The 13,908-nt window shown below is 34.8% G+C and overlaps 1 protein-coding gene across 1 annotated transcript; it reads right to left on the bottom strand.

Annotated features, from left to right (window-relative positions):
* Nucleotides 1–618: 618 nt before the first annotated feature.
* On the bottom strand, nt 619–13,866 carry LOC117315058 (testis-expressed protein 9-like). Its single transcript, XM_033869198.1, has 12 exons — nt 13,751–13,866; nt 12,877–12,974; nt 11,383–11,446; nt 10,711–10,778; nt 9,462–9,501; nt 8,460–8,635; nt 7,615–7,814; nt 6,548–6,630; nt 5,389–5,562; nt 3,912–4,046; nt 1,616–1,750; nt 619–977 (listed from the first exon to the last, which is right to left on the bottom strand). The coding sequence occupies exons 1-12, from the start codon at nt 13,775–13,777 to the stop codon at nt 903–905; spliced, it is 1,275 nt and encodes a 424-aa protein (XP_033725089.1). The 5' UTR covers nt 13,778–13,866; the 3' UTR covers nt 619–902.
* Between the last annotated feature and the right edge of the window lie 42 nt (nt 13,867–13,908).

The following is a 13,908-nucleotide window of genomic DNA, read 5'->3' as shown; positions in this document are numbered from 1 at the left end:
GTTTTGTTTATAATATGTACTTATGGGCCGTATGGCCTACAGTCAATAAAGAAATTGAGAAATTACATATATTAGTATCACAGAGACTTGAGACAAATTCAACCTGTAATCCATATCATTATGTGTTTTGTAGTATCTAAGGGACTTGATACTAATCCCCAACCCGGTCTATCTAATTATATGTATCATAGTATCACAGGCACTTGACACCAATCTCAAACCCACAGTCCATGTAATTATATCTATTATAGTAGCACAGGGACTTGGCACAAATCCCCAACCCACAGTCCATCACAGGAACTTGACACAAAGTCAACCCACAATCCATATCATTACATGTTTTGTAGTTTCACAAGGACTTTGATACGAATCCCCAACCCACAGTTCACAAATCAACCCACACTCCATACAATGATATGTATTATGGGTTTGGGAATTTGTACCAATTCCCTATGATTGATCATAGACAAACCATTTTTATGTTCCAGGAAACTTTGTTAAGAGATTAAAAACAGAACACGAACAGTTTATTTTTTCTTTCTTTACTGAATAATTTATATGACACTAATATAGAACTATTAACATTACACATTACACAAAAATAATTTTAGATTTTCATTTTTTCATTGCCTCCATTGTTATTTTGTTACAGGTTGAAATGTATTCATTCAACCTTCGGATTCTTAAAGTCATCTGTTTTAAAACTTTAGTGAAAACTGTATCTTCAGCAATTTTTCTTGTCAAAAGATAAAATATAAAAGTTTACCTTTAACATTTTGTAGTTTATTTAACTTAAAATTCATCACAAATAGCTGATTTGTGTTTTGTATTTCTTACATAAATTAACATCTAATATTCCACCCACAGCCTCCAACAATTAAAAATAGGAATGATTTTCAAAACTAACTGCCCCATTCTAGAGCTTTGACAAATTCTTCTTCTGAAAATGACAACATCTTCGCAGCTTCTATGTGCATCTGAAAAATATAAAAAATATATTATATTTACACCATGTCATACCTTAAGGATGTAACACATGTAATGTCATATACTATCATATGACTGAACAAAGGTATTTGTAATTGATTCCAATGGATATCCTGTATCCATAAAAGACATTTCCAAATACCATTACATAATGTGAACTTCATTTTATTTTACAACAAGGTCGAAACAAGTTATTTTATATTAATCACTCTCGTCGGCCTAGATGAAAACATGTCTGTGGTCTTACTGTGGGAGGAAACCCCAGTACTCGGCGAAACACTCATCTCGTCAGACAAAAGCTACCTCTGAGCCACTAGATCGCCAATATATGTACTAGGTAATGGAAACAATATCTAACCTTGACCTTTGACCTTGTGATCCTGATATGTAGATATGTATCCATATGTATAGTTTTTCAGATTTTGACCAATTTTACTATACCTCCAAATGTGTGGGCTATATATCAGGGAATTAACTAGCATTTTCAGAAAATTGACCTCGGACCCAAAACTGGTAAATTCCAGTGATTTCAACAGTTTTCAACAGAATTGTTACTTTTGTGGGTGGTTGTGATAAAACTGTAAGAAAGTGTGTTGCTTTGTGGTATGGTTCTGCAGATCAAACAAACCTTTTGTCTTTTAAGAATATCAATAAGTTTCAGCTGTTTTTTAAACCCGGCCATGAGTTCATTTTTCTGTTTCTCCAGCCGTTTGTTGACTGCTATCAGCTGGTCGACTCTGTGTTTCTCCTGCTCCGTGGATTCCTGACGAAATGAAATAAGTATAGCATATCACAAAGATGATTTGATAATTACTTAGATATATTTGAAACAAGTTCTTAAATAAAAAACAAATGTGACTGTAACAACAGCAAAGGCAGCGTTTGATCACACCAAGTTGTTAAATCAGAAGTCGAGTCTGTTCAGACCAAATAGTAAAATCAGAAGTCATGTAAGTGTAGGCAATACCACTCTAAAGAAAATCAGAAAGTAGCTACATTTCAGCCAAATCAGAGACTCCAGTATCCATCTTGGATATACAATGTATATGTTAAAAAATGAAACATGAACATCTGCCATAAATTCTTGTGTGAAGTTTGATAGGAAATTGACCTGCAGTTCTGGATTAGAGAGACAGATCAAAACAAAACCAATATGTCCCCTAACCTAATCAATGTCCCAAAACAACACAATATGTCCCCTAACCTAATCAATGTCCCAAAACAACACAATATGTCCCCTAACTTAATCAATGTCCCCGAACAAAATCAACATATCCCAAAACAAAATCAATATGTCCCAAATCAAAACCAATATGTCCCCAAACCTAATCAATATGTCCCAAAACAACACAATATGTCCCAAAACTAAATCAATATGACCCCAAACAACACAACATGTCCCAAAACAAAACCAATATGTCCCAAAACAAAATCATTATGTCCCAAAACAAAACCAAAATCTCACGAAGCATAATCATTATTCCCATAAACAAAACCAATATTTCTCCAAACATAATCATTATTCCCCAAAACAAACATAATCAATATGTATTGATAGCCCAAAACATAATCAATATGTCCCCAAACAAAATCAATATGTCCCAAAACAAAATCAATATTCCCCCTAACATAATCAATATTCCCCCTAACATAATCAATATGTCTTGATGTCCCCAAGCATAACCAATGTCCACAGATATAATCAATATGCCCCCCCCCCCCCCCCCCGAACAAAATTAATATCTAACCCAACCAAACCAAAACCAATATGTCCCCCTACAAAATCAATATGTCCCAAAACAAAACCAATATGTCCCCAAACCTAATCAATATGTCCCAAAGCATAATCAATATGTCCCAAAACAACACAATATGTCCCCAAACAAAATCGATATGTCCCAAAACAAAACTAATATGTCCCCAAACAAAATCAATACGACCCCAAACAACACAGCATGTCCCAAAACAAAATCAATATGTCCCCAAACATAATCAATATGTCCCAAGACATAATCAATATGTCCCAAAACAAAATGGATATGTCCCAAAACAAAAACAATACACAATATGTCACCCTACAAAGTCGATATGTCCCCCAACAAACTCAACCTGTCCTCCAACAAAATCAACATGTCCCCCAAAACAAAATCAATATGTCCCAAAACAAAATCGATATGTCCCAAAACAAAATCGATATGTCCCAAAACAAAACTAATATGTCCTCAAACAAAACAAATGTCCCAAAACAAATGAACATGTCCCAAAACAAAATCATTATGTCCCAAAACAAAACCAACCCATAAACAAAACCAATATTTCTCCAAACATAATCATTATTCCCCAAAACAAACATAATCAATATGTATTGATAGCCCAAAACATAATCAATATGTCCCAAAACAAAATCGATATGTCCCAAAACAAAACTAATATGTCCTCAAACAAAACCAATGTCCCAAAACAAAATCATTACGTCCCAAAACAAAACCAAAATCTCACGAAGCATAATCATTATTCCCATAAACAAAACCAATATTTCTCCAAACATAATCATTATTCCCCAAAACAAACATAATCAATATGTATTGATAGCCCAAAACATAATCAATATGTCCCCAAACAAAATCAATATGTCCCAAAACAAAATCAATATTCCCCCTAACATAATCAATATTCCCCCTAACATAATCAATATGTCTTGATGTCCCCAAGCATAACCAATGTCCACAGATATAATCAATATGCCCCCCCCCCCCCCCCCCGAACAAAATTAATATCTAACCCAACCAAACCAAAACCAATATGTCCCCCTACAAAATCAATATGTCCCAAAACATAACCAATATATCCCCAAACACAATTAAAATGTTCCCAAACATAATCAATATTTCCCCAAACAAAACCAATATGTCCCTAATTTTTACCTTTGATGATGATTTGGAGCGTAAAAGTTGTTCCTTCTGTTTCTCAATCTCTTCTAAAGCTCGATTGAGTCTTACTTCAGTGGCAGACTGAGATGAGGACTGTTGTTTCTGTGTTCTCTTTATCTGCTCAAGTTCCTGGAGATCAACACAAAATAGCACATTAAAATGTTAACTGTAAACTTTAACTATGAACAATTTTGATTTACTCATTATTAGAATTATGACCTAAATCTCTATCAATTGAATACCCTGATTCCCAATTGACAATAGCATATGTTGTCTAGACAAGGGGAAATAATATCTTTAGTATCATTTCCTAGCATGTGTATTTATAAACAACCCTTAAGAGGATCTTTATTCATCCATAAATAGCTCTCTGCATTTGACTTGTCTTTTCATTCATCAACAACTTTTCTTCTTATCTGAGGAAGAAAATGTTCACAAGTTCAGATATAAAATTTGACCTTGACCTTTCACTTGATGACCTTGAACTTCTTGTTTGATTACAGCTTTACTTGAAGATTTAATTAAATGTTAGACAGTTAAGACATATAAAATTAGACATTCATCATTCACTTGATGACCTTGAACTTCTTGTTTGATTACAGCTTTACTTGAAGATTTAACACATTATTTGACAGTTAAGAGCTTGACCCTGTGACCTCGACTATTGATCAGAATATTTCTTTATTGATTACAATCAAATTTAACTATTCATATCCTGAGGAAATGTCTGATAAAATCTGACCTTTTACTTTTGACCCAATGATACTGACTGCTTGGTCATTGTTTTGTTTGATTCATCAGAATTTCATCAAAATGTCACAAAACCATTTAAGGGACACAAAATCTGATTTTCAATTTTGACTAGATGACTTGACCTTTGGTCAAAAGTTATTAAGTCAAGTAAAAATAGCAGGTTTACCTTAAGATAAATATCCGACTGGACTGATGATTTGGACCATGACCTTTGACCTGATGACCTTGACAACTGCTTAGTTAATTTCTTGTTTTTTTTTTCAACCTAACTTTTCTTAATAACATTAGCTTGCCAAATTTATAACTTTAAACTACATTTGTATACCTATATTGTAATGTTAGTGTACATATACAGTTTGACATATTTCGTTTATTTGATATTATTCATTTTATACCTATTTGTATTTTCCATTTGTTGGCCCTAATGACCTTTATAGTGTTTATAGGTCAATACGAATTTAATAATGATAATTAATGAAAAAATATTTTTCAAATTTAATTGATGAATGTATTTTACAATATGGCAGCTTATGGCCATCTGACTGACAAAAATAAAAAGATGCTTCACATGTTTGAATGTAGGAAAGAATGTTGGAAAGAAATAAGAAAGGAAGAAAATTGACAAGATAACCTAGCATGACTACAACACAAAAAAGATAATCCAGATTGTGATTTTCCCATACTAACCTAGCATGTTCTCTTCAAAAAGAAGTCTTACCTTCCTAAGAGACACAAGCTGTGATTCAGAACTGTCAGATTTTGTCTTAGCATCCTCTGCCATCTTCTTGTATTTGTCTATCTGAGTCTGCTGTGAGGCATTTGTCCGGTGAAGTCTGCCACGTTCATCTTCAAGTTCCTTAATCCTGCTACCTATGCTGTTGTTTTGTTCATCCTGTGTTGGAGAAGAAATCAAACTTTTAACTTATATTGTATATAAAAGTGCTAAATTACCAGACATTATGTCTTTAGTAACAGATAAACTCCTAGCTTTGGTAGCAATGTATGTCGGATTAAATAGGATATTAAAAGTATACAGGATAAAGTGTGCTCCTGGGAATTCATTGGTGAAAATAGTTATAGTCCATTGTATGTTAACTGAGGTATACAGCATGTCAGTTTTTACATTCATATCATTGTAGCTCACCTGGTGCAGCATCTGTCATAAGTGACAAAGTGGATGTTGACCAAACTTGGTCTGAAACATCTTTAAGTGAAGGGGAACCCATTTTGTGTAAACAGTAGAAACAACCAAGGGTCTAGTAACTGGGTCTTACAGGGAAGATATCAAATTCTTTAAAAAACTTCTTCTTCTCTAGGAATGATAGTTTGAAGCATCCAGGCAGGGGTGGAGGGGAATAAATGTTGTGTAAATGGAGGGTCTGACCCCCAAGAGCCCAATGGTGTCAAGCCCATTAGGGGAAATACAACCAAATTCTTTAAAATCCTTCTTCTTCTGTAGGATTGAAAGGATTTGGTCCTGATGGTCTGAAGCATACTTGGGTGAATGGGACCAATTATCACTGCAATATCCAGGTGAGTGATACAGGTCCTCTGGGCCTCTTGTTCATAGTGATATCCTCCTTCCCTTTCATGTTATATCTATTTGTTGTATCGAGCTCCTCCCCTGTTCAAATAAGCTCCCCTTTCTAAGATCAATCTGCAAATAAGCTCCTCCTCATAAGATCCACCTGCCAATAAGCTCCCCTTTATAAAATCCACCTGCCAATAAGCTCCCCTTTATAAAATCCACCTGCCAATAAGCTCCCCTTTATACGATCAACCTGCCAATAAGCTCCCCTTTATAAGATCCATCCCTCATTCATCCTAACTGGATCAGCTCTATATAATGTGATATTTATAACAAACACTGTGATTACCTTTTTATTACATTCCTGTGCCAGTCTGTCCAGTTCCTCCTGCATCACTCGTAACTTAGCCTTCAGGAAACGAATGGTGGCCTCTGTCCAAACAAATATCAAGGATACCTTATACAAAATAGCCAAAATCACAGCTAGGAGGGTCTGCAATCTCAGCTTCCTCAGAAACACAAACCACCAGGAATGGGATTGAATCACACCATTGGTTAGTGATTAAAAGAATATAACATGGGACTATTCCGTGGACAGGGATATCTCAACCCGACTGTAAGAGTTTGGCTGGCCAGTGCCCAGCACGAGCTTGGTCTGTATCATTGGACAGTATATGAATAAAACATTCTGATATTTTATTAAATTATACTTCATCAAACTTTGTTACAATTACTGAAATAAACTGTTTTCACCTTGACCTTTGATCATTTAACACCATCCAGAGGTTTGTTTACCATAATTATTAATGCATTTTCAACTTTGTGACCTTCACCTTTGACCTTAAATATTTGAGCAAATAATATCAATATTTTATTACATTTTTACCAGTGAAATATCAAAAATTATTCATTCTATAAAAGTGATATTTTTCACTAATGAAAAATATCACTTTTGCTGATTTGACCAATCAAATTAATGATTAGAAAATATCAAAATAATTGACCAATCAGAAAGCCCGACATATATGTCAGCACCTGGACAGGGGAAACTACTTTTTTTTGTTTACAAATTATCGCTGTAGGCCTAGTTAGCATACGGGGTAGGTTTTTCGTTGATAAAAATGTAATAAACAGAATATCTAACAGTGTCTTCAGTAATGCCAAATATATTTCACTCGTGTGGCTAATATTTTGATATTTTTCACTCGTGCTGCTCACTCGTGAAAAATATCAAAATATTAGCCCCACTCGTGAAATATATTTGGTATTACTGAAGACACTGTTAGATATCCTCTATATATTTCACATCATGAATCAATTTGTGCTTTGTACAGCTAAAATATATGCCACTATTTCAAATTACCAATATTTTCTTTCTTTTTTCTATAATTGATGAAATAATTTCACTTGACATACCAGAGCCCATATCAGCGGCGGCCTGTGGTATAATATCATCGTCATCTTCGTTGTCACTGTCTGTGTCAAGGCGATCCTCAATGTTTGTGATGGTATTAAGGATCGTCTGCTTGGAGAATTCTTTACATTCTGTGATGAATGCTTCATCAGGGACTGCGACATTATCCGATACATTAGACTTTGCGCTCCGACCCCGAGATCTAGACCCATCAATAATAAATATTTCAGGTTTGATATCTAAAACAATTTTTCAACGCAGAAAAAATAGATGGACAAGGATTAAAACTGCAGAAGGACCATGTTTTCTTTGAATTTGTTAAACTAATCAATGTAATGTGGTCGACGACACATCACACAACCTTAAGTAAATTGCGGTCAGCTGATTTTGTTTTACATTATGTAAGGGGAGATAACTCATGTGTTTGATAGTTTGCCCTCTGAACTCAGTGTAAGAATACAGTAGACTTTAATCTAAGGTCTCTTTTATTGATACAAGTAAGACCCACACAGAACATTTCCTTAATGTTACCAGAACATCTCTTCAGTAAGATTCCGAGAAATAGTGTTCAGAAGAATCGACCATATGACGGAACAACAGACTATATAACTTACTACCTGTGTAACCTTTCTTATGTTTGAAAGTCTCATACAATGTAATCAAATTATCACATACAATGTAAATGAAAAATTGCATATCTCCTGAAAATTACCAGATGTTGTACATTGTATTCTGATCTTAATGTGTATTGATGAATTGTATTTAATTATATTTAAAGGAAAACAACTGGAAATAATTACTTAATACTTATGAAGTTAATTACAAATTTGACTAGTAAGAGCCGTACCTTGCTGAACCAGTTTTCTTTGTTTTTGAATGTGGTCTACTTTGTGTGCCTGAACTTGGTCTGCTCTGATTGGCTGAACCTGATCTGCTTTGATTGGCTGAAGTTGGTCTATTCTGGTTTGCTGTACTTGATGAGCGATTCTGATTTATCAATTTGGAACTGGGTCTGGACTGTGGCTAAAACAATACAGAAGATGATCATTATCTATTTAAAACATCTCTCGCTGAAGACCATGTGATCAAGAAACAATAACAGAGTTGTATAACCAATCACTGGGTAGTTTGTACAAACATAATGAAAGTCACAGGATCTATGATATTCATGTGAAAACTATTTTGTGAAGTTTTTTTAGGGAAACAACTTTCAATCTGAATAAATTATTTAAAAAAAAAATACTTTAAAATGTTTTGCTTTCCCTGAAATAATCATAATTAAGGAGATACTGATTATTGTTTTTTGCCAACTCATTACATGTACATCATATTAATTAATAAACTACTAATTTTCAACAAGAAAGTTTGATACGTTTTATTTCATTACACATTATATAGTTCTATCAATTAGAATGGGTGATGTTTTTGTGAGGAAACATCATCAATCCTGTGCCTTTAATAGAATCTTTATCACCAGGCCAATGTTACATCAATGTTCCTTAAAGGAAACTCCGAAATTTTCCATAGAAAAGCATTTTTGGATTTAAAGGAAAAAACCCTAGTGAAGGAACCTTCTTTAAATTCTGTAATGCTTTCCTGTGGAAAAGTTAAGAAATATTGACGAAACATGGGACAGATACCTTAATGTACTCATTTTGTTGAAGTGAAATTTCAATGAAATATCAAACTTTAACAGGTTAGCAGAATGATGACTTGACATACTTCAGTAAATTACAATCTGATGATGCTGAACAATGTAGATATTTACAAATATTCATCCATAATGAATGTTACAGACATCTAGATCTGTATCCAAACTGAGACAGAGACAACCAATCAAATCTCTTACCGTCGGTGATGGCCCGTCATCAATTTCTTCATCATAGTCACTATAAACAATAAGAGAGGAAAGTGAATCATTATAGATATCAAATCTAAGACAGACTTTTGTTGGAATCAATTTTGACTGAGAAATTTATCTAATAACGTTCTCATTGTATCATTTTATATGTAACAAAACATAGCTATGCAGGACTTAATCATGGGGTTTTAGGAACCATCCCTAGAATCAAATTGGGAAAAAATTGATTGACAAAACTGTGATTTTGGGAAATTTAGGAAAAATACGGTTGTATAATAAGGATCAACTAGTTACAATGACCTTCTTGACTCCATCATGACATATAAAACTTCATCAGTCCTGAAGTAGGTCATCATTTTTATATTTGATCAACTCGCTCTACACAGTAATGGGAAGGAACCTTTCATTTCTTAGATTTTTTTTAAAAACATCCTAATTGGGAATATTACCTAGCAATGTAGGAAAAATCACACTTTTTTTCTATTAGGAATGGGTCTGATAAAGAGATGGGTGATAAATCCCTGCTATGATGTGTGACAGGTAATATTCAAAATGTGCAGTATATCAATATAATTGAAAATATTTTCACTAAAGCTCACAGTACGTGGGCCCTGCAGGTAGGGCGTAAGAATTGTACCTGCTGCCCCCATTGCATGATTGTAAGAGGCGACTAAATTTGGGATCTTATCTTTTCTCTTCTTTCTTAATAACTTTCTTCTTCCTAATGTCTCCCTTGACAATGCCTCACTTTTGGCCTTTAGTTGAGCGTTCGCCGCTGTGAGGAAGGCTTTGGGTTCTGTCCCCTAGTCGAGACATACCAGAGTCTTTAAAAATGGTAGTTGCTACTCCTGCTTAGCGCTCAGCATATTTGGAGTGGGACGACAGGTTCGCCTGTTGTCAGTATAATGTGACCGGGTGAGGTGTGCTGCTGGGTGTCTTCGGCAGTATGCTTCAGTGAGGTAGCACTATAAATCGGCAAAAGTTCCGGCCTATCACAAGGTGACTTAACACGAACATACCGCAGCCTCCCAAAACACACATACGTATTCACCACACGCATGCATATCGCACGCACGGGAGGCCGTCCTTAACTGACCTTAGCTGTTAATAGGACGTTAATCAAAATAAACCAAACCAAACTCACAGTACGCGACATAACAAATAACTTGTTCAGTTAATATACATGACACAAATCTTAATCACATCAGACAGACGATATATTGTTGTGGTTTCTTACTCTAAGAAGTCCTCCGTGTTGATGTTGTCTAGTAAGCTGGGATGAGAAAACACAGCATCCTGCTCTTTCTGGAGGGAAAAAAACAAAATGTTACTGAAGACTGATCTGCTAGACAAAAAGATATACTAAGTATTAACACTGTGTTATGTAAATTGTGGGAGGATTCTAAACTCTAGTGAAGTCACGTACACTTTAAAAAAAACTACAAAGTATGAGATTTATGTAATGACATGTTCTACCATGAAGTACAGTTATCATTAACTAATTATGACATCACACAATAGTCTCTGTATAGAAACAAATGTCATCAGAGTTCATCTGTCTTATATGGAAATTAATTTAAGTTTTCACCGACATTTTTCATAAGTATAAGTGATAAACAGAATCTTACACTTGCTATATGGAATTTATCAAACTTGTTAAATAATTTGTTATACCAGTCAACTGAAGTATCATGGAATATTAACTAACTGAACTTGTTAAATAATTTGATATACCACTCGACTTAAGTCTCAAGGCATATTAACTATTAACTGAACATGTTAAATAATTTGATATACCACTCGACTTAAGTCTCAAGGCATATTAACTAACTGAACTTGTTGAATTAGATGTTATATCACATAGCAATAATTCATCTTAAATCCTCTATTGCTCTTCTGCTTCCCTTACCAATACTTCCTCTGCTTCTCTGACAAGACTTGCAGTTTTTGCCTCCAACTCAGCATTCAGTCTCCTAAAATATAAAAACATTATACAGACATGTATACACATAATGGAAACCCTCACATATGATAGATCTTTCTGTATGACAGCTGGAAAAAAAAAGTTTCTTGAGCTAAAACACGTCTTATTTTCTCAAGATGAAGAAAAAGTTTTCGGAATATTTCCCCTATTGGAATTTAAAATATCAATGTTTTCCCACTTGATACAGACACAAGTTACAGGAAAGCTAATGAAAAACGCACTGCATCCTGCAGTAATACAAATAAATAACCTATTAACATCCTTATCTGCTGTTCAGTAAGCTACATGTCAAGCTTTTTCCTTTTTCTAATTGAATAAGAGATGTCTGGTGCAGGTAATCTACTCCAATAATCAAATTACTGGCACGAAGAAATGAAACTTAAAAATTATACATGTACGTACACCTTTCATGAAATATGCTGTTATATACTGACTGGTAGAAAAATATCAACTGCAGGCTTCACCCTCTGTCAATATTTTAACACCATATGAACCTCTTCAAAGGTCCATAAGAAGATGTCACTATTCTGTTCTATTACGGTTTGTCTTTGGAGAAGACACTTTATTCAGATTGCTTTGAATGGGAGATGATCCTGGCTGTTCATGGGGTGATAAACCAAACAGCAAACAAACAACACTTCCTATATGTAACCCTGGTAAATACTAGCCGCAATACAACACTTGGCTACAGATAGCTTCCCTTTAGCTCAATCTGCTGAGCATAAGACTAGTAAACCAGAGGTCCAGCATTTGATCCCTACGCAGTGATTTAAATTTAATTAACCATGGATTCTGTTACATGTAATAGACTTACTTGTACTCCTCCTCCTTACTCAGTATACTAGTTCTGTTACATGTAATAGACTTACTTGTATTCCTCCTCCTTACTCAGTATACTAGTTCTGTTACATGTAATAGACTTACTTGTACTCCTCCTCCTTACTCAGTATACCAGTTCTGTTACATGTAATAGACTTACTTGTACTCCTCCTCCTTACTCAGTATACTAGTTCTGTTACATGCAATAGACTTACTTGTACTCCTCCTCCTTACTCAGTATACTAGTTCTGTTACATGTAATAGACTTACTTGTACTCCTCCTCCTTACTCAGTATACTAGTTCTGTTACATGTAATAGACTTACTTGTACTCCTCCTCCTTACTCAGTATACTAGTTCTGTACATGTAATAGACTTACTTGTACTCCCTCCTCCTTACTCAGTATAATAGTTCTGTTACATGTAATAGACTTACTTGTACTCCTCCTCCTTACTCAGTATACTAGTTCTGTTACATGTAATAGACTTACTTGTACTCCTCCTCCTTACTCAGTATACTAGTTCTGTTACATGTAATAGACTTACTTGTACTCCTCCTCCTTACTCAGTATACTAGTTCTGTTACATGTAATAGACTTACTTGTACTCCTCCTCCTTACTCAGTATACTAGAAGTGTTTCCTCCAGATGTTAAGTTGGTATTCTTCACACCACTGCCAGACCTCCGTCCAGACTTTGACTGCAGAGAAAAAAATTATACATCAATACATCTGAACTTAAAAATGAAGTCTACAGTCAAAAATACTGACCAGTCAACAGTTGAAATTATGCTTAATTTACATTTATATATAGTGTCAGGTAAGAATTATTTTTGTGAAATATCAAGGCCTTCAACTCCTATCCTGCGCACTTATGACAGAAATTCTTATGCCTTTCGGCCCTTCTAACCATTTTTTTTAATTTTAAATTTGCACTTTTGATAAAGATGTGACAGCACACAGGAAACTAATCCATCAGACAGTCCAGTATATAATATACTAGGCATACATGTACCCTGATTTGATCCCACATCTGACAATACAAAACTTAGGACCAATCACAACAGAGGATTCACAGGAGCACACAGACACTGACGGAAAGCAAGCGGCTACAGACATGATACTGTATTAACCCTCCCCCTGCGAGTAACAAAACTGGGCAAAATCCTAATTTATCACATCAAATTGTTTGACTTTTTCTACATTCGACCATCTATCTTACGAATAGTTTTTGGTCAAAAGGTCCCTGGATTGGCATTATTCTAGCCGGTGCATCAAGTACAAAATCTGACAAACTGGCTAATCGACGGAGTAGTGATGAAAGTTGTGGTACTGGTACAGTAGTCGTACATGTGTGCCTGATGAGGGAAGGGGGGGTTACCCGGTAAGCATTTCAAACGCTTTTCAAATAAAAATCGTCAATATGGAGACACGCTGATTATATCAGAAGTAAGAATATCTAATTATATAAACTTACGGAACTATGTCGGCCTGAATCGGCCATGATCGATGTGTTGAGTCTAAATCTTCTTTGAAGAAAAATGAAATGAGTATGCAGTGGTTGCGATCGTAAACAATGTATGTCGTAAAATGGTATTGCTCAGTGTGTATAATATCTATATCAAACCAGCATGC

Source organism: Pecten maximus, chromosome 17 (assembly GCF_902652985.1).
Source record: "Pecten maximus chromosome 17, xPecMax1.1, whole genome shotgun sequence".
NCBI lineage: Eukaryota > Metazoa > Mollusca > Bivalvia > Pectinida > Pectinidae > Pecten > Pecten maximus.
The sequence above is the reverse complement of the archived record's forward strand: the minus strand, read 5'-3'. Positions and strand labels throughout refer to the sequence as shown.